The sequence below is a fragment of the Acipenser ruthenus genome, chromosome 32 (assembly GCF_902713425.1).
Source record: "Acipenser ruthenus chromosome 32, fAciRut3.2 maternal haplotype, whole genome shotgun sequence".
Taxonomy (NCBI): Eukaryota; Metazoa; Chordata; class Actinopteri; order Acipenseriformes; family Acipenseridae; genus Acipenser; species Acipenser ruthenus.
The window spans coordinates 12,737,702-12,762,233 of NC_081220.1; the positions used below are offsets into that span (position 1 = coordinate 12,737,702).

At 42.3% G+C, this 24,532-nt stretch overlaps 1 protein-coding gene across 1 annotated transcript in view; it reads right to left on the minus strand.

The window, feature by feature from the left end:
• Positions 1-4,141: 4,141 nt before the first annotated feature.
• The window catches only part of LOC117970758 (thrombospondin-3a-like), a 30,901-nt gene continuing 10,510 nt past the window's right edge, over positions 4,142-24,532 (minus strand). The window contains exons 9-23 of the mRNA XM_059006027.1: positions 24,214-24,354; positions 23,727-23,795; positions 23,359-23,511; positions 22,990-23,100; positions 21,310-21,417; positions 20,190-20,349; positions 17,166-17,284; positions 16,521-16,573; positions 14,710-14,903; positions 14,411-14,589; positions 13,097-13,145; positions 11,487-11,683; positions 10,617-10,789; positions 5,344-5,483; positions 4,142-4,787 (exon numbers count right to left, since the gene is read on the minus strand). Of these exons, the coding sequence (XP_058862010.1) occupies positions 4,726-4,787; positions 5,344-5,483; positions 10,617-10,789; positions 11,487-11,683; positions 13,097-13,145; positions 14,411-14,589; positions 14,710-14,903; positions 16,521-16,573; positions 17,166-17,284; positions 20,190-20,349; positions 21,310-21,417; positions 22,990-23,100; positions 23,359-23,511; positions 23,727-23,795; positions 24,214-24,354 (1,908 nt within the window). The 3' untranslated portion in view covers positions 4,142-4,725. The remainder of the gene's footprint in view (positions 4,788-5,343; positions 5,484-10,616; positions 10,790-11,486; positions 11,684-13,096; positions 13,146-14,410; positions 14,590-14,709; positions 14,904-16,520; positions 16,574-17,165; positions 17,285-20,189; positions 20,350-21,309; positions 21,418-22,989; positions 23,101-23,358; positions 23,512-23,726; positions 23,796-24,213; positions 24,355-24,532) is intronic.

Here is a 24,532-nt window from a genome sequence, read left to right on the forward strand (position 1 = left end):
AGACCCTCGGGGACCCCTGTGCTCCCCTGACTGTATAACTCACCCTGCACACCACACGGCCGTGCCTTTACATGGGGAGACCCTCGGGGACCCCTGTGCTCCCCTGACTGTACAACTCACCCTGCACACCACACGGCCGTGCCTTTACATGGGAAGACCCTCGGGGACCCCTGTGCTACCCGGACTGTATGACTCTCCCTGCACACCACGCGGCCGTGCCTTTATATGGGGAGACCCTCGTGGGGCCCCTGTGCTCCCCTGACTGTATAACTCACCCTGCACACCACGCGGCCGCACCTTTACATGGGGAGACCCTCGGGGACCCCTGCGTCCACCGACTATGACTCGCCCTGCACACCAGACGGTCGTGCCTTTATCACGGGAGACCACATCTAAGATACTGTATTGATTTTGCCTACAGACCGGAATGCATTTGGTTATAATCCGATAAACTGTTAATTTGATGCAGTATTCTACTATTCATCCTACTGTGCACTTGTTTAGAGATATTTAACCCGTAGATCAATGTAAAAATCTTGAAGGGTTGAAAATGGCAGTAACTTGTCTCAATATTTTTTGTTGCCACTGATCTACAGAAAGGTCAGCAGCCAGCTCTTAAGGCAATTGCTAATTATATATATATATATATATATATATATATATATATATATATATATATATATATATAAATATATATATAAATGAAACCGCATTTGTCTGTTTTGTTTGAATATTGAAAAGAAGTTGTCTGATTTGTCTGTAAATAAAACTACACTGAACTGAACTTTGAAGATTGGAGTACTTTTATTTAAAAAGTTGAACAGGACAATTTTAGAAAATGCATATTTTTATGAATCAGAAAGCAATTCACAATTTGATTCATTGTGTAATGCGAATAGAACAAATGGGGTGTACAAAATTCAGCAATTTTCTCCCCTACATACAAAATTCAACGATTCTCTCCCCTACATACAAAATTCAACGATTCTCTCCCCTACATACAAAATTCAACGATTCTCTCCCCCCACATACAAAATTCAACGATTCTCTCCCCTACATACAAAATTCAAAGATTCTCTCCCCTAAATACAAATTTCAACAGTTTTCTCCCCTGTGTATCACTCATGGTGTTTAGTTTCAGATTTAGTTTCAATTTTTTATCACACCCTTAAAACTTATTTTTCAAAAAGGTCAGCAAGGTTTACAGCAATATCCACTGAAGTTCATTACAAGATGCTTCTAGTTAGTTCCACACAAGGGCTTTTTGTACCATCACTGTGAGCTAAAGGTATTAGGCTAATTTGATTATTAGTCTCGCCTTTTACACCAGGGTGAGCTTCCCTGCAATGGAAAAAAAAAAAAAAAACATCAGACTCCTCGCATCTCGTTAGCAGCAACAATTAACTCAGCCAGCCCATCACAACACAACTGTCTGCAAGAAAGCTCTCTAAGGTGTAGAAGGCGAGACTGATGAGCAAATTAGTCTTAGTCTCTCGTGTGGAACTGTCTTGTAATGCTCTTTAGTAGATATTGCTTTGAACCTTGAACCAAATGGAACAAGAACTGGAAACCAAATACCACGAACGATGTTAAGAAATTGTTTAATTTTCTATATCACATTCTACCTTTATAATACACTGCTTCCAGTGCGAATGAAAAGGTAAGAAAAGTTTTAGGTAAGGTAATTCTTCCAGGAATTACTTTTGGGAGGATTTGGGGAGGTTAACTGGAATATGGCTGTCTTCCACTGACTGCAAAAACTAAAACATCACTTGGAATATGTCTGGCTTCCACTGACTCCAAAAACTAAAACATCACTTGGAGTATGTCTGGCTTCCACTGGTCTCCTGTCCTCCGCTGACCTGCTGGAATACCTCCCAAAAGCATCAGGTCTGGTCAGCACTGCTTCTGCTTCTTGGACTGTGATCTGCTCAGCATACAAATGCTCTTGATTGCAATTCAATACAAAATAATGATATCATTTCTATTTGTTGGCCAGGTTTTTATTCTTGAGATTCTACAGACACACACACACACACACACACACAAGGGAAGGGAAGAGAGGGGCCATTTAATTTTATATTCTGCTTAATATTATTGGAACTAACTCATTTGGAACTACAGTACTTACTCACTGACGATGTGTATTTTGACAACCAATCTTTGCTAATTACACAGTGCTAACAAAATAATTCAAGTAGATCTTACCATATATACATTGCCATCATTTCTTAGGTCTCAGATTTTCCTATATGAAATACGAACACATTATGCTAAAGATTATTAGATTTTTTTAAAATAGTAATTTATCTGAAGCTCTTAGTGAAGAATATTTATTGAACACTCCTTTGCAGAAACTTCACTACTACACTTCAGTCTGTTTCGTAAGGTTGCATGGCTGAACTATGGCAACACCATTTTGTTCTGGAGAAATGTATACAGTGAAACTCTGATACAACGTACTGCCTTGGGACTTTAAAAACAGTATGTTATAACCGAGGTATGTAATAACCAGGTACATGCACATACCTGCCAAATGAGCACAAAAATCAAAACCCAGTGCAGTGCTAATTGATTAATGTACGTATACAATGTATGTAGTATAAAGGTTTATAACAGAAGAAACGATATGAAACAATGTAACTAGTACTGTACCTTACTATATTGTATGTGACATTCTGTATTTTAATTATTGAATACAGTAATTCTGTGTTGCCTTGGATAAAGGTGGTCAGCTAAATGAATTATACAAAATAACAAAAAAAAAACATATAATTAATGTGCTGAATAATACTGTAATCAGCAAAATAAACGAATTAATCAAAAAAAATAACAGTACAGTAATAATAAATTATTACTGTACTGTTATAATTAATAATAATAACAATAATAATAATTTAAGAAGTCTTTTAGGGCCACATTAGCGTTTCAGAACCGAGTTAAGGGTTCAAACCTGTTTAACAGTGCTTAAATCGATTTGCATCCACACTAAACACGGTTCGTAACTGAGTTCAACAACCGAGTTTGAAACCTACTCAGGAGGTAGTCCCGAACTCGGCTGTCGGTATAGCTGGGTTAGATAAACTGGTTTAACTGTAATCTGGACGTGAACCGTGTTCGAATCGGGTTACACAGTATCCTCCGATATCCCACGGTGCTTTGCGGTAGTACGTTGCCACAATGCCCCTGGTTTAATGAGACGAGAATAAAAAGACAAGCCCGAATTAAAATACAGGAGGATTTATTCTGGTCATATTGCATTGGTACAGTCAGAGATGCTATTGTACTGTAGTACATAAAAACTTAAAATGTGTCCAAAACATTTTTAAATTATCTTACATCACATATTAGCAAGTTAAAGGTCTTTATTTCGACTTTTTATTAAATTAAAGAACGCCTTATCCGCCCCAGATGTTCCCTTTGTGTAAATGCTCATCTAATTCATTTACTACGGCGTGGGCAATTTTTCCCCATACGAATTATTCCCCTTGAGTACTTTCTCGTATCTCCTCCATTCTGCTCCCGTGTTCAATTAAAATAAACAACATTTACGAGGGGTGGAAAGTAAAGAAGGTGTATACATCACAGTGGTTTCAGGGATACAGTCATCCACCTAAGTGTTTTTTCAACAACAGCCGGGTTAAACCAACCCGGTTTCATTACGGCAATCTGGACGCTTTTACAGTCTTGGACTAGGTTTCAAAGTAAATCGTTTTTTAACGCGGTTGTCGATTTTTTTTTGCTCTAATGTGGACAGGGCCTTAGAGACGACTGCCGCGTTTTAAACTTGAGCTCTTTGACAACATAATTCTGACTGCTTTCGACACTTTAAGATTTATCCAACAATGTACAGTCTGTCCTTGAGTGAAATTGACGATAGTTGGCCATGATAATACTGCGTAAATTACAAAGAGCAAGGTCAAGTTCAAACAGCAAGTAGACCTAAGAGTACACAATCCGCGCAGCACAGACCACTGCGTGCGTAATAACAGGTATGTACTATCAGAGTACGCACTAAAAGGAGAATTTAAACAGGATTTAATACCATTTTATTTCGTTCCATGATACTGGTTCTTTATATCGGTGGGTACGTTATATCCCACGTACGCTGTAAATGGGTTTGACTGTATTTAAAAAAAAAAAAAAATTGCAAAAATACTAAGACGTCATGAATCGTTTTGCCTGCAAGGACTCAAACTCCCAGAAGCAACTTCAGTGTGTCAGCTGCGTTCCATCAACAGGACGTGGAAAAGAGTGCAAGGGCCAGTTTTATTGATAAAAAAAAAAATGCTATTGAAACACTACTGTTAAAAATCAAATACACAGTCTCTTCCATAGAGGAAAAGATCTGAAGTGATGGCAATACATATTAGCTCAGATTTACTTAAATTATTGCATTAGCTCTGTGTGCTGTAGTAGTAGACCGAACATGGTTTAAAAGGGAGGTAAATGATCAGGGTAGTTGCTTTTATGAACGTTTAACAGGTTAACAGTACAACGCATTAACCTCTTTTGTGATGGGAGCTTTGCCCTGCTAAGTGACTCGATCACTCCCTATGGTTCAATGCACCCCACTCTCGCAGACACACACACACACACACACACACACACACACACACACACACACACACGTGTAGCCTGGCAGGGAGTTTTGTTGGTTTCCAATGACAATGACGGTTTCACTAGAAAGTCTTTGTGTTTCTGGTTTTGTGTCGACTTCCTCTCTCAGAGTTGGTAATTCTGCTGGAACTGCTGTCTCTGTGGCGCAAAGTCTTCAGGGATTGTGTCTGAATTAAAGCAAATCTCAGTTAGTTATTGGGAATTTATCAAATGAAATAGTAAGAGTTTGGTAATGGAATTCTTCAGTTATAGCTGCCAAGACACGGAATTCAATGCAACAACTGCCTTGCTTATCTTACTCTGGGCAGAAACTTTTTAGAGACCACAGAATTTATAGTGGTTAAATATATTACACTCAGTTCACAAAACTCATATACATTTGATATTGTTGGTTTCTTTTACAAACTGCACAGCTACTTCCATACAAAACCTTTTCCAATACATCAAAACAGAAGAAACAATGTCACAAAGGTTCTCATTGACAGCACAGCAGCTGACTGAAAAACGTAAACATGAGGGAACTTTGAGATAAACTATATAAATGTTGACTCTATCTCTGATTCTATCCACACCATTTGCTCTTTGTACACTCCATGTGCCTTGAAGTTCTAGCTTAAATGTGCCAAGGTCTATAAGTTACTAAGCCCATCAGTAATATGTGGTCATTCACAATGAAGCAGTGCAGTTTCCTCAGTGGGCAGTATTGCTTTGACAGCCTCTTACCATTGCAGCGATATCGCAGGTTGGACCAGATAATGTTTTCCTGAGAGAAACAGAAGACCCCGAGTCGGCCCCCTCGCATTGTGGTATCTATGACAACGCCAGAGTCTGCAACCAATCCCGAGCCTTCATACAGCTTCATCCTGCCAATGAAACACAGCGTTAGGAGCCTCAACCAGTACACTGACAACGCTTTTGAAACTTCCTGTGCAGCAAACATTAGACTATTTAAAATACTGCAAGTGAACAGGTGATGGTCTAATTCCTGCTGTTAAAATGATTGATCGAACAAGAGAATTCCATAAATCTTGTGCGCACTTGAAGAAATCTGTTTGCAAGCCATAACCTCATACCAGATATCATGACAGCAGTGTGGAGTAGTGGTTAGTGCTCTGGACTCTTGACCGGAGGGTCGTGGGTTCAATCCCAGGTGGAGGACACTGCTGCTGTACCCTTGAGCAAGGTACTTTACCTAGATTGCTCCAGTAAAAACCCAACTGTGAAAATGGGTAATTGTATGTAATAAATAATGTGATATCTATATAATGTATAATGTGATATCTTGTAACAATTGTAAGTCGTCCTGGATAAGGGAGTCTGCTAAGAAATAAATAATAATAATGAAAACACGTATTTGCTACAACATATTTCAGATGTAGGTATTTACTTTGATAGCGACACACGTTTTCACTCAGGACACTGTAGTGCAAATCTACATTGATAATTCCAAAGCATCTCGAGGGTTACAAGTGCAGGAGCTGAGCCGCTGCTGGGATATTTCTGAGTGGAGAATAGCAAGAGAGACTATACTAGCTTACCCTACTTGCAATAAAAGCGCAAGCCATTCACAATGCTGAAGGAACATTCTGAAGCAGGATTTGCCAGGAAATCCCACCCCCCTCCTCCAAATCACTTTCCCTTTCTATTCAATTCTCTCCCCTCCTCCCTCTCCCACTCTCTGCTCTTAACAGCCACAAATACTCAACGATCACCCCCAAAAAACATAAGAGTAGTAAAGCATAGTGAAAGCATGGTGAAGCACAGAGAGGTATGGTAAATTCTGGTATATAAGAACATAAGAAAGTTTACAAACGAGAGGAGGCCATTCGGCCCATCTTGCTCGTTTGGTTGTTAGTAGCTTATTGATCCCAGAATCTCATCAAGCAGCTTCTTGAAGGATCCCAGAGTGTCAGCCTCAACAACATTACTGGGGAGTTGGTTATAATATGTGCATATTAAAACCATGGGAAAAGCAAAGGGAAAATGCTAAATTAGTTTGGTGAATTGTTATAAGGGAACACCCATGTTGATTAATGCGTGTTCAATTGAGGCTTGAAAATAAGCCATCTACAACTGAACAGGCATTTTGTTTTAATAAATTTGTTTTGCCAAACGGATCATGTTGAGCTTCACAGGGCTTTCTTATAAAATGTTTAGAAGCTACAAAGCTTGTGTTTTCCAGAATTGTTTTGCTTCCTCAGACAGAGTGGACTTATTGAACCCCTACTGCTGCGGGGATGCGGCTGCAGCTACCTTCGGGAATGTAAACAAACTGGTACGCCAACACAGTACAGTGTCAGCATCAGAAGCGAAATCATGTTTGTAAATACAGACAGACAGACAGACAGACAGCCTCCACACACCTCTGGATACTCTCAGTAACTTGTGCTAAAGAAGGTTCTAAGCAAGTTTTGAGCTAAATATGCAAGGCACTGATAACAAAAGTGTTCATTAAAAATCAATGTAGAGGCTTCTATACTGTACAGGGACACACAGAAAAGGTGATGTGATTTTGCTTTTAACTGTAAACTCCATTGTGATTTGTTACTTGGAAAAGAAATATATATATATTTTTTTTTAGAACTAAATAAAATCTGTTTAGTCTTTGTGCGTATTCTAAAGACACTTCAGGCTAAAGTACAGGGCAAAGCATCCCAGATTAGCCCCCCTCCTCTCGCTCTCTCCCCTCAAACGATGATCTCATTCCATTTCAGGGAAGGGAAAAGGGTCAAAAAATGTAGGAAAGTTGCCAATATGCTAATTGCCTCTCTTTTTTCTACGTCTCTCCAATTCAAATTCAGAACAAGTTTTAAACGTATGAAACAATCATTCGAGATCGTTTTGACAAAGCTGCTCTTGTAAACATGGAAAAGCATATTTCAATAATTTATATATATATATATATATATATATATATATATATATATATATATATATATATATATATATATATACACACACACACACACACAATACCTCCAGCAACCATGGAAACACATACACAAATAACCTGACAAATTCACAGAGACGCACAATTGTTTGTTTTAGCAAATTTGGCATAAAATAGCTTTAAACTGCATTTTGAAAGTTTTTATACTGTTTGCAATCATATATCATTATAAATCATCATGCCATAGTGAAACCAAGGCTAGATCAGCCAGTGTCTTCATTGAAAAGACAGCGCCACAGATACAAAAAAAATCTAGTTTATTTTTGTACAGCTGTACACTAGATGGCACTGTCTCTTCTTTAAAGACTAATCCAGCCTATGGCAGCAACATGAACTGAAGAGCTGCTCCTGAATTCGGTCAAAGCACTCCAACACAGAAAAGAATGAAAGAAAACAGAGTATTTAATTATTTGCAATAAGAACCACTCTGAATGATTGCAAACATCAGAAAAAGATAAAAGGGGCAGTAATAGAATATCAAGGCACTAGAGCCCAAACGTTTGTCTGTTTGACTCAATTTCTTCTAGTTTCAATCACACTGATGTAGGCACCAACCAAAACACTTGTCTACCTTAAATTGATAATTATTACGCTGGATAAAATGTGTTTAAATATTAATTTGATTTCTGTTAATATTGGTCAAAATAATATATTTTTGGATGTTCAGTTGAATACATAACTATATTGTAATAAATAAAACTACAGATATTCTGTCAATAATATTAAGTGGTAATATCTATCAATTATACATATCCAAAAAAACTTCAATCACCATAAAACTATGAAAATAGTTTTTTCGTGTTAACATTTTTATTTCAGAATTTAAACAAGTATTTGAATATTCTTTCATTCTGAACGAACTGGAAAACAAAAGTATAATTCAAACCATATTACAGTAAAATACCCCAGACACGCCATCCCTATCAAAGAAGATTAAAGAGAAAGTAGACAGGTTCTGAAAAATAGTGTTACGACACCTGTTTAAATACAGCGTTACACATCCCCACGTGTTACTACAACTGTTTAAGTAACGTACCTGTAATTTTTCTTTTCCATCCTGACAACTTTTTACACTTATAACTTTAAAGTCTGTTTCAAAGCTCTTTTCAAAATGTCTGCTCTAGTGCTCTGATAGGGTCTGGATTATTGCCCACATTGTCAAACAGGTAACACAGCAATAACGATCCATGATGTGGTCCACTTTTTTAAAATCGCTCTTCCTGCAGTGATTTAAAGGACAGATCTCAAACCCCAGTGCACTAGAGCAGCCATTTTTAAAAGACTTTTGAAACAGATTTTAAAGTTAGAAGTGTAAAAAGTTGTCAGGATGTTAACAATGAAAAGAAAAATGACAGGTACGTTATTTAAACAGTTGTAGCAACACCTGGGGACATGCAACGCTGTATTTTCAAGAACCCTGCAACTCACTCTTTAAACTCTCTGTGCAGTAGAATGGGTGGAATTGATTCCAGACCTCATTGCACTGGTCATTGGTCATTTCAATATTATATGAAAGAATGGTCATGTTTGCATCACATTTCAAGCAGTGTCTGTTTGACTATTTGTCCCAGCACTAGCTGTGGATAATGAGCAGTTTGCCTGAAAGGGTCACATGCTCCTGTTCACTTTTAAAATGACCTTCTCCCCCCTCCCCCTCATTTCAGGGACCCCCCACCCCGTTTCCAGGCAGCCTTATCACCATTTGAATGAAGTCGCTGAGCCGAAACATTCCAGCCAAGGATTTAGGTTGTCATGGCGACCAGGACAATGCCCGGTTGGGGCCCGGACTCTTTTTGAAGTCACTGTAGAGTTTTGAAAAGACCCCCTCTCGTTCACTTCCACTGGCTGTTACACACTGCCATCTAGCGAGCACATTGAGGTACTGCAGCAAGAGAGTCTTCTCACCTGCTTCTGGTACTTCGTTTCCAGTTCTTGTTTTTCATCACATCCTTAAAACGTGTTTAAAAAGTTCAGCAAGGTTCGCAGCAATATCTACCAATCAGCTGCTTCCCCTATTGACTGACATGCTTTCAGCCAGTAGCATGACCCAGAATACACTGCTGTGGTGACCAAGGAAGTGAAGCAGTAACAGACAAGGCAAGCAAACTGAGAACTTCGTGTAGTACCAGATGCATGTTTTAAAATGCAAATGTTTACTATGACTCAGTGGTACTGCGAGACACCAGCAATGAAGTGAACAAGAGGACAAGAAGGTGAACCTTTTCAATCATGTATTATTATCGGGTGGTAAGCCAGTGGTGGCTGATACGGTAAGGAAGCAGCGGCCAAAAATACTTCTTCAAATAAAATGGAAAAACTTACTAGAGTGTTTCATTTGAGGAAAAGGAAGTCAGGAAAGCTATTTAAATAATTAAAATGAAAAGAACGTCACAGTCAACTAGACAAACGTGTTCCCTTTTGCATTCTCCAAAAACAAAATTATAAAAAGGCTAAGTGACTTGCTCAGGGTCGCACACAGTGAGTCAGTGGCAGATCCAGGATTTGAACCGGGAACCTTCTGGTGTCAAGTCCTTCTCTTTAACCACTGGACCACACAGCCTGCATACAGTATAGAACCATCGGTATTTATTATTATTTATTTCTTAGCAGACACCCTTATCCAGGGCAACTTACACTTGTTACAAGATATCACATTATTTTTACATACAATTACCCATTTATACAGTTGGGTTTTTGCTGGAGCAATCTAGGTAAAGTACCTTGCTCAAGGGTACAGCAGCAATGTCCCCCACCTGGGATTGAACCCATGACCCTCCGATCAAGAGTCCAGAGCCCTAACCACTACTCCACACTGCCACCCTTAATGTATGCATTCTTAGGTCAGGGACTCTCTATATGCAACCAGCTCCCAAAACTCTTGTATGCTTACAGTATGTGTGGATGCTTGTTTAGATTTGCCCCACGATCCATCAGTGGGTCGCAGTCTGCATATTGGCCATGACTGCTTATTTTAGAGAACTCGCACTCAGCCAGTCCTGGTGACCGCAGCCCAGGACAGCCAAGCGCTCCTCTCTCCCGAGCTTACCGGATGTAGCCGACTTGCGGTCGATGGCTGAGCTGCCAGCGGTAGGAGGTCTGGTCCTGCCAGCCCACGTTTCGAGGGTCTTTCCAGAGCAGGCGGACCTCGTCCGCAGTGTGTCCCGTGTTCCAGAGGGCATTTCGGAGGAACTCTCCTGGGCCTGTCTTCGATTTCACTGCCTGGAGAGAGAGAGAGAGAGGGGAGCGGAGAGGAAAGGAGAGGAGACAGGAGAATCAGTCCTGTATGGATCAATGAAAGCTGAACAAATAGCACTGAAGCTCAGCTGCAGTTGCAGGAGGATGTTTTACAGACCCGGACACAGGAACAAGGAATCGATAAACTGGGGTACATTGGACCTTGTGTGTGTTCTGTGTCTGGAACAACATTGTAACTCACACCAAGAAATGAATAGATATTGTTAGGAAAGCAGAGTGTAAGCAGAGTTCACAAAGTTCAGCTTCACACACACGCAGTTAGGTAAGATATAAAAGACAGGCACTCATTAATGAGAGCGAGATAAGCTACCTGAATCCTCTCCTAATGACAGACCATCTCCGTATCTCCCAGAACATCAGGTAAATGATCATTATTTCTGTTTATAACTAGGTGCCACATTTGTTGTGTCTAACTTTAAATGTTTAAGCTATATGGTGTAACATTTGACTAGTGGAATCAATAACTGGAAACTTACGAACATAGCAACTGATATTGTGTGCACTCTTTACAAACATCAAATGAATTAGTTTCCTTATAGTACCATACACAAAATCATGTATGTATTGCGATACAAGCCCACACTTATTATATTATATTACATGATGTATTATATCCTGGTTCATGGCTACACTCCTATCGCAGCCCCAGCAGGGTCCAGACCTTGAGCTGCAGCCCCGGCTCAGCCACGGCTCTGAAGGGTACAGACTGCCAGTATGTCTGCTCTGTCTGCTTCCACATCACCACGTAGAAGCTGGAGCTGTCCTGGTAGCCGAAAATGAAGCCTGCGTAGTCATCGTCAGTCACCGTATTCACGTGGAAGGTGCCCTCGAAATCCACGCCGTTGAACGCAGTGTACCCTGGGAAATCAAAAGTGCAGGTCAGAGGCTTCCATGCCCTGCTGTACACACAAACCCTTTCGAAATGACAAGAAACTCAATCGGTTCAATGACAAATCCACATTGAAAAAGACTTCTAGTTGAAACGCTTGCCATCGAATTTATTACAGTAATTGTACAAAATAATTCCCGAAACCTTACCCATTTTAGCTACATAGGTCTCAAATGTGCAGTTTTGAAAGAAGCACATGTTGTAGTATTTTCATTTTAAAACCGACATCTTGTACTACGCTGGCTTAAAGAAAGATCTCAGTTAGCTTGCCTTGCCTTGCAGGAAGTCTCTTTACTGCTTAATTTCCTTGGTCAACCCCTGCACTCTCTTCTGGGTCATGTTACTGGCTGAAACGGTGTCAGTCAATAGGGGAAGCAGCTGACTGGTTAATGATAGGAAAGAAGCCACTAAAAGGGTGGGGACAAATTCCCCCTCCAGATGATCCAGGACGTGCAGACAGTATAAAAGCATGGCTTGCAGACAGAGGTGTATTTAACCTAGGGTAGTTTCTTTCAAAACTGCACATCCGAGGCCCCTATAATGAATGGATGTGCATGGCAGAGATGTATGGAACTATCCAAGACCCCTATAATGAATGGATGTGCATGGCAGAGATGTATGGAACTATCCAAGACCCCTATAATGAATGGATGTGCATGGCAGAGATGTATGGAACTATCCGAGACCCCTATAATGAATGGATGTGCATGGCAGAGATGTATGGAACTATCCGAGACCCCTATAATGAATGGATGTGCATGGCAGAGATGTATGGAACTATCCGAGACCCCTATAATGAATGGATGTGCATGGCAGAGATGTATGGAACTATCCGAGACCCCTATAACAATGTTAATACTGCACCACGCTTCATAATGTTAATACTGCACCACGCTTCATAATGTTGATACTGTACCATGCTTCATAATGTTAATACTGCACCATGCTTCATAATGTTAATACTGCACCACGCTTCATAATGTTAATACTGTACCATGCTTCATAATGTTAATACTGCACCACGCTTCATAATGTTGATACTGTACCATGCTTCATAATGTTAATACTGCACCATGCTTCATAATGTTGATACTGCACCATGCTTCATAATGTTAATACTGTACCATGCTTCATAATGTTAATACTGCACCATGCTTCATAATGTTAATACTGTACCATGCTTCATAATGTTAATACTGTACCATGCTTCATAATGTTAATACTGTACCATGCTTCATAATGTTAATACTGCACCATGCTTCATAATGTTAATACTGTACCATGCTTCATAATGTTAATACTGTACCACGCTTCATAATGTTAATACTGCACCACGCCTATAAAAATGCTTGAAAAGAGGCTTTGAAATGTAAAGCATTTACCTACGGCCAGTCCAGGGTCACTGTTCATAGTCTGAACAATTTCCATTCCCTAGAAAATCCAAAAATACATTTTAGGAAAATGTGTTTTCATTTTAAAACATGACTACACTAGTTTCACAGTAAAATCTACTCAAGCCCATTACAAGATGCTTCTACCTAGGTTCCCACATGGGCTTTATACATCATCAATGTGAGACTAAAGGTAAGAGGCTAATTTGATTTTTAGCTTCCCTGTAATGAAAAAAAAACATCAGACGGAAATAATCCGCATCTCGCATCTCGTTAGCAGCAGCAATTAACTCAGCCAGCCCATCACACCACAACTGTCAGCAAAGAAGCTCACACAGGTATAGAAGGCGAGACTGCTCATCAAATTTCACATTCTCTCACTTTCACATTGATGATGCAAAAAGCCCTTGTGTGGCACTATCTGTCTTGTAATGCTCTTCAGTAGATATTGCTGTGAACCAAGCGGAAACAGAATTAGAAACCTAATAACATGAATGATACATAGGGGAGATACTTTTTGTTTTGCATTATTATTATTATTATTATTAACTCCACTGCTCCGCTCACTCCACTGGCTCCCGATCACCGCTCGCATCCAGTTCAAGACTCTTGTACTCGCCCACAGATGCCTTGACCAGACTGCACCCAGCTACCTCCAGACCCTCATCTCTCCCTACACCCCCACTCGACCTCTCCGCTCCTCCTGCACTAGAAGACTGGCTCTACCTCCTCTACGCTCCCCTGCCTCCAGAGCCCGCTCCTTCTCCACCCTCGCCCCGCAGTGGTGGAATGACCTTCCTACAGATGTAAGGACTGCCCAGTCCCTGACCACCTTCCGGCGCCTCCTCAAGACTCACCTCTTCAGACAGCACCTGTAGAACTCCTCTTTTCCCTCTGGACACTTTATCACTCTTCCTTAAATGCACTTTACTTGCTCTTATCTGCTCCCTATTTTACTGCATTTATTCCTGTTCTTTAGAGTACTGTAATCTGTCACAAGTGTTATTTAATCTGTAGTTTTGTATTTAATTATATCCTGATGTAACTATCACTGACACTGTTATCTGCTCCGTTATTGAATCGTGTTTTGTCATATACTTGTACTTGCTAGAACCGAAGTCATTGTATTTTATCTTGCTCTTAATTGTATTAATACTTGTACTGTGATTCTTGAAATGTATTTTTGTTTACGATTGTAAGTCGCCCTGGATAAGGGCGTCTGCTAAGAAATAAATAATAATAATATTAATAATAATTATTATTGAAGTTAACCAGACGGAGGCCGGTTGTCATGGAAACACAGACCTGGTTGAGAACCACCCAATTGGGATCGATCTGGGCATCACCCTCGGGGTCCAGCACCACTGTCTGATAGGCTCTGAAATCTGTCAGGGTAACCTCGGCGCTTTCAGGACACACATCGTACACATCCATCACTGTGTCATTGTCAAAGTCATTCTCACAGACATCACCAACACCATTACCTAGAAAGAGAGAGAGAGAGAGAGGAGAGAGTCAGTCAGTCAGTCATTCTCACAGACACCACCAACACCGTACAACCATGGGAATGGCTGAGTCGAGAGTTTATTCCATGCTCACTGTACCGTCGGTGTCCTTCTGGTTGGGATTGTGAATGAGGCGACAGTTGTCCGGTCCCTGCGTTCCGAAGTCCGGAATTCCGTCGTTGTCATCGTCATCGTCGCAGTCGTCTCCGATGCCGTCATTATCCGAGTCCAGCTGGGAGCTGTTTGGAATCTCTGGGCAGTTATCCCTCGTGTCCTGGTGTCCGTCTCCATCACTGCGGAGCGGAGCAGACAGGTATGAAACTGCGGCCCTGCGTCAGCCATGTTGGCTCAAGCTGTTCTAGTTTCCTTTACAGCTTAACCGGTATTATTATAATTAAAGACTTTGAAACTGAAATATATTATTGCTGTTTTACTGGCTCACTAAAGAAGGACTACCGTATTTTTTAGAATTTAAGACACACTATCAATTTTTTGCTTCTCAAAAATAGCCTGCGTCTTAAATTCGAGCACAGTACAGTGATATTAAAAAATCGCCAAGACGTGACTATCCGAGTCCACAAAACATGTACAACGTGACTGACTGCCGAGAAAAGACGAACAAAGACGTCACTGTCCGATCTCGAATCATCCATGACATACAGGCAGCCATTTTCAAAGAAGAGTCATACTACACAGGAATTCAAAAAGAAGCTTGGACAGATCGGAAATGCTGATCAGATCCCTGCATTTTTCGACATGCCAAGCAATACCACAGTTCAAAAACTTGGAGAAAAACAGGTGTGAGTAATCCCGACTGGAAATGAGAAGCAGCACATAACTGTAATGCTCTGTGTGATAGACGGCTGCAAACTGACTCCATATGAGGTTGTATCTTTGTAAATGCAGATTTATTAGATTTTTAGAAAAAAAAATCTCAAATTGAGGGTGAAAAATTTGATCTTAAATTCCAAGGACTACGGTACTCCCATTTGTGAAGGGGTGTTATCATTGCCCACTAGCAATTGATTTTATTATCATCACAGCGAAACCACCAGACTTATAGTGCCAGAGGACAACAAAGATCTGAATGGCTCCACTGCAGAACCGCAGGCGCCCTATCGGCCACAGGGGTCGCTGGTGCGCGGTGAACCGTGGATTACCCTGCCGACCTAATCCCTCCCTACCCGGGCGGCGCCGCCCCCTAGGAACCCCCGGTCACGGTCGGCAGTGACATAGCCTGGATTTGAACCCGCGATCTCCAGGCTATAGGGCGCATCCTGCACTCCACACGGAGCGCCTTTACTGGATGTGCCACTCGGGAACCCCCATCTAGAGAGTACTTTAAAAAGATTCTAAATTATATAGCAGAACTAAAATAATGCAATATAATTAACATTACTTATTTTCAAACTAACATCAACATCACAAAGAATATGGGAGCTCACACCAGGCAAATATCTGTAATAATAGTAATCATAATAAATAAATAAATAAATAAATAAATAAATAAATAATAGTTCTCATATGTACCCAATCCTGTTGTGAAACTGTTGTAAAAATGTAAAATGCACTATTTTGGTAATTGTTCTAGGTCTGCTAATTGATAGATAGCTAAAATTTATCAGACTTTGATAATGTTCTTTATTGAAGGTAGTAAAATTTGATGGGTGCCGATCAACTGTCTAAAATTTCATACCTTTTGTGATTCTCTATTGAAGGTTACCAAAATTTGATGGGTGCTTCTGTAATGTCAAATATCACTTTTTCATCTCCACCTTGAGTTGCTTAAGCGAGTTAATTTATCATTGAGGGTGGTGTAATCTCTGCCTGACTCTCACACAGGCTGCAAGCTGATTGTGGGTTCTGTGCAGAGGACTCTGTATTGCCTCTTGCTGCTGGCTGTTACTCACAGGTCCTGGTTGGTGTCGCACATGTCACCCACGAGATCATTGTCCACGTCCGTCTGAAAGAGACAACATTCCTCCTTAGCAATTAAAAAAAAAAAATATTTCTTAAATTTAGCAGTCGCCAATTGGTTTTTACCCTTCTTCTCCCAATTTGAAATAGCCATTTTTATTATTTTAGGCTCAGCTCCACCTCAGAGCTACAGCGTCGGGAGGACAACGCAGCTCTGGGCAGCTTACAGGCAAGCCCTCAGGCACCCGGCCAGCCTGCAGGGATCGCTGGTGAGCGGTGAGCCGAGGACACCCTGGCCGACCTACCCCCTACCCCCCCCTCCTCATCCATTCACATCATGTGATAATGTGACCTTTCAATTCTGCCAGCCCCGCCTACATTTCCACAGAGAGTGGAACAGAGGTCACATTGTCACATGATGTGAATGGAATGATGGATACACACAAAATACAAAAACGGATGCAAAGCAGAACCATAAAATGTAGTGCAAATATACACACCCTGTGGCAGTTCCACTAAAGGTAAAACATCTCCCACAGGAAACATTGCATTTTTGCCCGTCACTTGTAAGCCTGTGCTTATAACAGTCTTTACTAAGAAGCCTGGAGGTGTTTAGAGGGGTGCTGAGCCGCTCTCACCTGGGTTGGGTTGCTGATTTCGGGGCAGCTGTCGCAGGCATCTCCCACCCCATCCCCATCCCGGTCGGTCTGCATGGGGTTCGGTACCTTGGCGCAGTTATCAAGCACGTTGGGGATCCCTGCGGAGAAGAGGGGGTTCAGCAGGACTAAGCACACAAACTGTGGGACCTCAGAAACAGTGAAACAAGACACAAACGGGGATCCCCATTTCCTATTGGGTAGGAACTAGTAGCAAGGAGAACAACAAAAAGTGGGGTCCCCGTTTGCAAAACAACTTCCATTCCCTGGTTCAGCTCAGTCCCTACAAGTATACCGAGTTTCAGGAAGACCCATCTCGTTTACAATATGTTTTGCCACTTCAACAAACAAGTAGGAGAAGAATGTGTTCTATATATCCACTGACATGAAATGGTTTCAGAACAACCAGCAAGGTTCACAAGAAAGGCTCTCCATCTCCTTTGCTGTGTCCCATGCTGTCCGTATGGCAGCGTTATATTTTTTAACCAAATTTCTGATTCATTTTTAAATCGCACCTTATGGTTCATAAATCAACTGGGAAATATGTTTTTGAACATTTACGTTTACCAGGGAAGAGATTATTTCCTCTAAACATCGCAGGGTACCCAGGGTCGGTGCTCTGCAAAGCCTAGCACGGCACCCTTACATCAGTCCGGTAATGATTATTCTATTTATTTTTAAAATCAAAAGGTTTTTGATTCAGCTTGTATTGTGCAATCGCTGTGTGCTCTTATATAACCTGGTTTTCTGTTTTGATCGTACGGACCACGTACAGATTTTAAACTGGGTTTCCCATATGGGATTTGGAAATGACTGCTTCATAACTTCAATAACGTCATTATTTTACAATGCAATATGAAACGAACTGTACTGGTTGAAAATTAATATTTTGCCAAAAGCATTAACATTCCTTTGATATTGCAAAAGAGCTTTTTCTTGCTATTTTACAGACGAACACTATAGGGAAAATAACCATTTTAAAGCTTTAGGTTGCGGGGCAGAAGACAGATACTAATCTTAGAATAAGCTAAGCAGACCAAAAAGATAGAGCTTTTTAACTTAAGTAGCGCACATTATGAATCACAATTTAACAATAATTTGTGCCATCAAATGATGGTATGCATTGGGAAACAAAAGTTGATCTCAAGTGAAAAATATAACTATTTACATGACACTATTAAAAAGAACACACTCCCAATGTAATGTACGTTTTGAAAATACAAAACCTTAGCAGGGAGGGCAGCACAGACATCACGCCAGCTACTACCTTCCCCAATACTGTCAGTCTAATTACACACAGCTCTGTAATTAAATTAACTTCATGCTAAATACTTGCACAAGTCCCAATGCATGCCTTTTTTTTCTTTTCTTAAGGGTAAGCATGTATTATGAAACATGAAGGCAGCAAGCGGCGTCTGTATGCGCAGGAGTTCTTAAAAGGGACTAGGAGCTCTTAAAATAAACAAATCCCCTGGGTAGGATGAGATCCTCCCAATAGTACTCAAAGAAACGAAAGAAGTTATTTATCAATCGCTAACTAAGATCATGCAACAGTCTCTTGACACACGGGTTGTAGAGACAGACTGGAGAATTGCAAACGTAACACCGATCCACAGAAAGGGAGACAAAACCGAACCAGGCACAATTCCGCGAACACCCTCGAAATCGGCTGAAGAACCCCTCCAGCAGTGCCTCAGCCACGGTCAGGCAGAGCATAGGCTTCAGGTCACTTAGTAAAGGAGTCGAGGGCTACCAGGACGGATCGGCTCCCCTTGTCTGAGTGGGGGAATGAGCCCAAGATGTCGACCCCAACACTCTCCATGGGTCCACCAACGGGTAGCTGCTAGTCCACCAGCCGTTGTAGGACAGGCTGAAGGTCAGGATCATCTCCTTTGTTGCCTCCAGTCTTCGGCCCACATTGGCGTGGCGAGCCCCAGCCCGATGCTGGATCTTGAAGTGGAAGGGCTGGAGCTGCTCAATCCAGCGGGTGACGTGCACCTCCAGCTCCTTGAAGGTCAGGAGCCACAGCAGCGCTGCGTGGTCTGTCCGCATGGTGAAGGGAAGGCCACACGGTAGTGTTGGAAGAAACGTCACCAGAGCGGTTGCAGGAGGCAGCGTGAACTGGAATGATGTGCATTTTAAGAGATTTTTGTAATTGAGTGTTAATAGTCTGATTCCGGTTCCCAAACTATTTAGAAAAACATGTCAGTATGTCAATGTGCGAGGGAGGGTCTTACATACATATAAACAAGCACCAGTGCTACAGATCTACGTCTGCATAAAAGCCATTAGAAAGACCACAGCAATCACAGAGCAAAAAGTAAGTCAAACTAAACTCATCACAGCCGCGATCGGTCAGTTGTCCAAAACAAGGACAACAAAACGCAAATATAGTCTAGTTGCATGTTTAACTGTGAACGGGTCCATTATCGTTATCAAATGTATTTGACAGAAATGTAAACTATTTGATCATTTTAATGATTTTATGTTTTGAATAATCAGTTTTATTAAACATAATTAGTTCTCATTGGAACCGGATCCTTGATATTTGTATCGTTGGTTCCAAAGCAGAAACCAGGTACCCGGTTTCAAAGGAACCGGTTCGCACATCTCTAGGGCTTAGGTTGGCAGGGCAATCCACGGTTCACCGCGCACCAGCGACCCCTGTGGCTGATAGGGTGCCTGCGGTTCTGCAGCGGAGCCATTCAGATCTGTGTTGTCCTCCGGCACTGTAGGTCTGGTGGCTTCGCTGTGGATCCGCAGTGCAAAAAATGACGGCTTGGCAGGAACACGGTTTCGGAGGACGCGTGTTTCAGCCTCCGTTTCCCGAGTCGCCGGGGGGTTGCAGCGGTGAACCGGGATAAAAATAATAATTAGGCATCCAAATTGGGGAGAAAACCAGGGTAAAAAAACCATTGGTGATGACTAAATAAAATAAAATAAAATAAATAAATAAATAAATAATCTATGCGCTAGCCAGTGGTCCTCTTCTCCACAGCAGCTCACCGTCCCCGTCGATGTCGTTGTCACACGCGTCCCCCTCGCCGCTGCTGTCCGTGTCTCTCTGGTCGATGTTGGGGACGTTGGGACAGTTGTCACACGCGTCTCCGAACGAGTCCGTGTCGGAGTTCTGCTGGTCCTTGTTGGGAACCAGGCGGCAGTTATCCTACGAGGGCAGGACAAGCACATTCCCAAAGTGAAGACACTGCAGTGTCTGTGAAGCATGCAGTGCAGTCAACTCTAAACATGCGCCATTAACCTGACTGCTGACTCTACCGGGACTACAGTAAATAGAAGAACATTTAATTAAATAGAATCAAATTAGATTAAATTAAATTAAATACCATCAAATAGAAATAAATTAAACACATGAAATGTGTTAAATAGAAAAAAAACATGTTCCACAATTAATTTAAAAAAGCTCTAAATAAGGTAGACTTTCTGAATGTCTGAATGCCTGTGACTCTCAGTCTAGTACACAGAGTTGTACAGTTTGACTTTCTGAATGTCTGAATGCCTGTGACTCTCAGTCCAGTACACAGAGTTGTACAGTTTGACTTTCTGAATGTCTGAATGCCTGTGACTCAGTCTAGTACACAGAGTTGTAGTTTGACTTTCTGAATGTCTGAATGCCTGTGACTCTCAGTCCAGTACACAGAGTTGTACAGTTTGACTTTCTGAATGTCTGAATGCCTGTGACTCAGTCCAGTACACAGAGTTGTACAGTTTGACTTTCTGAATGTCTGAATGCCTGTGACTCTCAGTCTAGTACACAGAGTTGTACAGTTTGACTCTCTGAATGTCTGAATGCCTGTGACTCAGTCTAGTACACAGAGTTTTACAGTTTGACTTTCTGAATGTCTGAATGCCTGTGACTCTCAGTCTAGTACACAGAGTTGTAGTTTGACTTTCTGAATGCCTGAATGCCTGTGACTCTCAGTCCAGTACACAGAGTTGTAGTTTGACTTTCTGAATGCCTGTGAGTCTCAGTCCAGTACACAGAGTTGTAGAGTTTGACTTTCTGAATGTCTGAATGCCTGTGACTCTCAGTCTGGTACACAGAGTTGTACAGTTTGACTTTCTGAATGCCTGTGAGTCTCAGTCCAGCACACAGGGAGTCGCTCACTTCAACGTTTTTGATGCCGTCCCCGTCTGCATCCTCGTCGCACTGGTCCCCGATCCCGTCGTTGTCCGCGTCCTCCTGCCCCGAGTTGGGTGTGTAGCGGCAGTTATCCTGCGGGGCAAAGAGAGAGGCCCGGGTTACACACAGAAGGGGAGGAAGAACAGAGTTCGATATTATATTAAAGCGTTTTCATTAGAGCAAGAAGATAGTTAACTGTTTAACAATGCCAATATACGGTATATTTTCAAAACCAGGTAGGTAATATCAAATGTAATACTGTGTGTTTATTTATAAGCCTGTGCGAAGATGCTATGAGCTGCTCTTCAGTTCTAGTTTAATTCGATATACTGCATGTATCAGACAGTGTCTTTATTAGAGACAGTTAAAGTTAAATGTATAATTCAGATTTTAGTGATATGCCATACTTGATACTGTACTTTACAGAACACTGATTCTATCCATGTAACTGTTTAAATGTAGATGCAGTATATTGATAGGAGTGGAGGAATTGGATATTAATATAAAATGATTTGAGTAACGCAATAAGAAGCAATCTGGATGGTTGCAGACATCAGATAAAGGTAAAGGGGCCGTGTCCCAGGAAGACTCTGTCTCTGGTTGTTGGGTGCATGTGTGCCTTTATGGAAGCAGCTGGGACGCGCAGCAGGAGACGCGTTGCTAAGCAACTAATTGAGCAGGTAGACTCGCCCGATGTGGAGCGGATCGGGAGGTCCCGATTGGCTGGGGGGCGTGCCCGGGGAGCCTGCGCACACAGCTCGAGGATACTTCATGGTCATAGCCATACAGACGGGCGCTGAAAAAAAGCTTGCTGTGTTGACATGGAGGAGGAGAGCATCCACTCCATGGAGAGAACTACTACAGGAAACCCTTCCACTGCAAGACGCTGCTTGTGAAAGCACTGCCCCAGAGGCCGTTTGAAGAGGCTGGGGTCGCCGTGAGGATGGCGGGACTCCGGGAGCCCAGAAGTAGATCAGTTTAGGGGATGATGATTCCAAACACTATAGAGAGGGTTTACGAAATATAGCAGGTTCCTGGAGCAGGACGTTCCATTTTAGTGAGACTAGCGCTCACCATTTGTGTGGCAAACTTTTCATTTTTGGTTTGTTGTCTTTTCTTTTATTAAATCTGACCCTAGGGCTACCATTGCATATACCCTAGTGGCAGCACTGCTCTGTGTCTGCCTCATCAGTGTGGAGTAGTGGTTAGGGCACTGGACTCTTGACCGGAGGGTCATGGGTTCAATCCCAGGTGAGGGACACTGCTGCTGCTGTACCCTTGAGCAAGGTACTTTACCTAGATTGCTCCAGTAAAAACCCAACTGTCTAAATGGGTAATTTTATGTCAAAATAATGTGATATCTTCTAACAATTGTAAGTCGCCCTGGATAAGGGCGTCTGTTAAGAAATAAATAATGCATTTACCATAGTTTGCCATTTTGTTGTAGATTCTTTACCATATCTCTGGGCTTTACAATGCTTGCTGTGCTTTACCATGCTTTCAATGTGCTTTATTACACTCGCTTGTACCATTAGAAACTTTTAGAAGGGTTCTCCCTTACTGTGGGGAAAAACAAACAGGGTTAAACGGAGCTGAGCAGAGCAGATTCCCTCCCTGGGAACACAGCGATCTCTGAGGAGGCGTGTCTGCTCCTTCTGGGCTCACCTGCCGGCAGTGCTTGTGGTTGTCTATACAGGGCTGGGCATCATCAGGATAGCCGTCGATGTCAGTGTCAGGACCACACGTGTGTCCGTTACCTGCATAGCCCACATTGCACTGCGAGAGGGGATGAGGAGAGAGGGAGAGCGACAGAGAAAAGCAAGTTATATACTGCATATCCAAACTAGAACACAACTGCTACTGTTCAGTGCCTCTGAAGACAAGTGCTGTCATTTTACTGTCTTTAGAAATACTAAAATACTAGAAGTCTTTCTCAGTGTCTGAAGAATTTACAAGTGCTAAAATAAACGTTTGTCATTGTATCACAGCAGTATGTAATGTGGGGTCTCGGAGTGGAGTGGGGGTCTCGCTCACCGCACACAACGCCTCCCCGTTCCTTTGCATCACGCAGTGGGCGTTCACATCGCAGGGGTCAAAGGTCAGGCTGCTGCAGGACTTCTGCGGGAGGCAGCCCCCCATCTGATTGCCAACAAAGCCAGGCAGACACTGACCACACTTATACGAGCCCTGAGAGAGGGGAGAGGTGCAGAGGAGGAGAGAGGGAGAGGAGTGTAAAGAGGGAGAGAGTGTCAGTGTGACGTGTCTGGTTTGCAGTGATCTCTGTATTACTGTGCACAGGGAAGTGATCTCTGTATTACTGTGTACAGTTCAGTGCTCTCTGTATTACTGTGTGCACTGCAGTGCTCTGTGTATTACTGTGCGCAGGGCAGTGCATTTCTCACCACAGTGTTGTAGCAGACAGAGTTTGGGACGCAGGCTCCATTGTTACACTCGTCGATATCCGCGCATTCCTGAGAGAGGGAGAGAGAGAGAGAGAGAGAGAGAGAGAGAGAGAGAGAGAGAGAGAGAGAGAGAGAGAGAGAGAGAGAGAGAGAGAGAGAGAGAGAGAGAGAGAGAGAGAGAGAGAGAGAGAGAGAGAGAGAGAGAGAACAATATTAATCACACTATCTCGGGCAGGACAGGGTAGGGAGGGAGGGAAGAACTACGACCGCTCAGTCTGTCTGTCTGTCCTGCTTGCTTATACCAGTCTCCCAGTGTGTCTGCCTGTCTGCAGGTTTGTGTGTGTCTCTCTGTTCTGTCTGTCTGTGTGTGTCTCTCTGTTCTCACCTGTGTGTCTGCCTCTCTGTTCTTTGTCTCTCTGTTCTGTCTGTGTTTTTTGTTCTGTCTGTCTCTCTGTCCTCACCTGTGTGTCTGTCTCTCTGTCCTCACCTGCTTGTGTGTCTTGGCAAACTGCACTCCCACTCCACTCAGTTCTGGTCCCCAGTACCCAGGTGGACAGGCCTCACAGCGGAAGCCAGTGGCCATGTTGACACAGCGAGACCCGGGGAAGCAGGGCTGGGCAAGAGAGCACTGCGGAGAGGAGGAGGGGGAGAGAGAGAGAGCGAGAGAGAGAGAGAGAGAGAGAGAGAGAGAGAGAGAGAGAGAGAGAGAGAGAGAGAGAGAGAGAGCGAAGACTGGGTTACAACCTAACATATACAAGATACACCCTGAAGAATCACAGAGAACTGCAGGAGAGATGAATAACCTG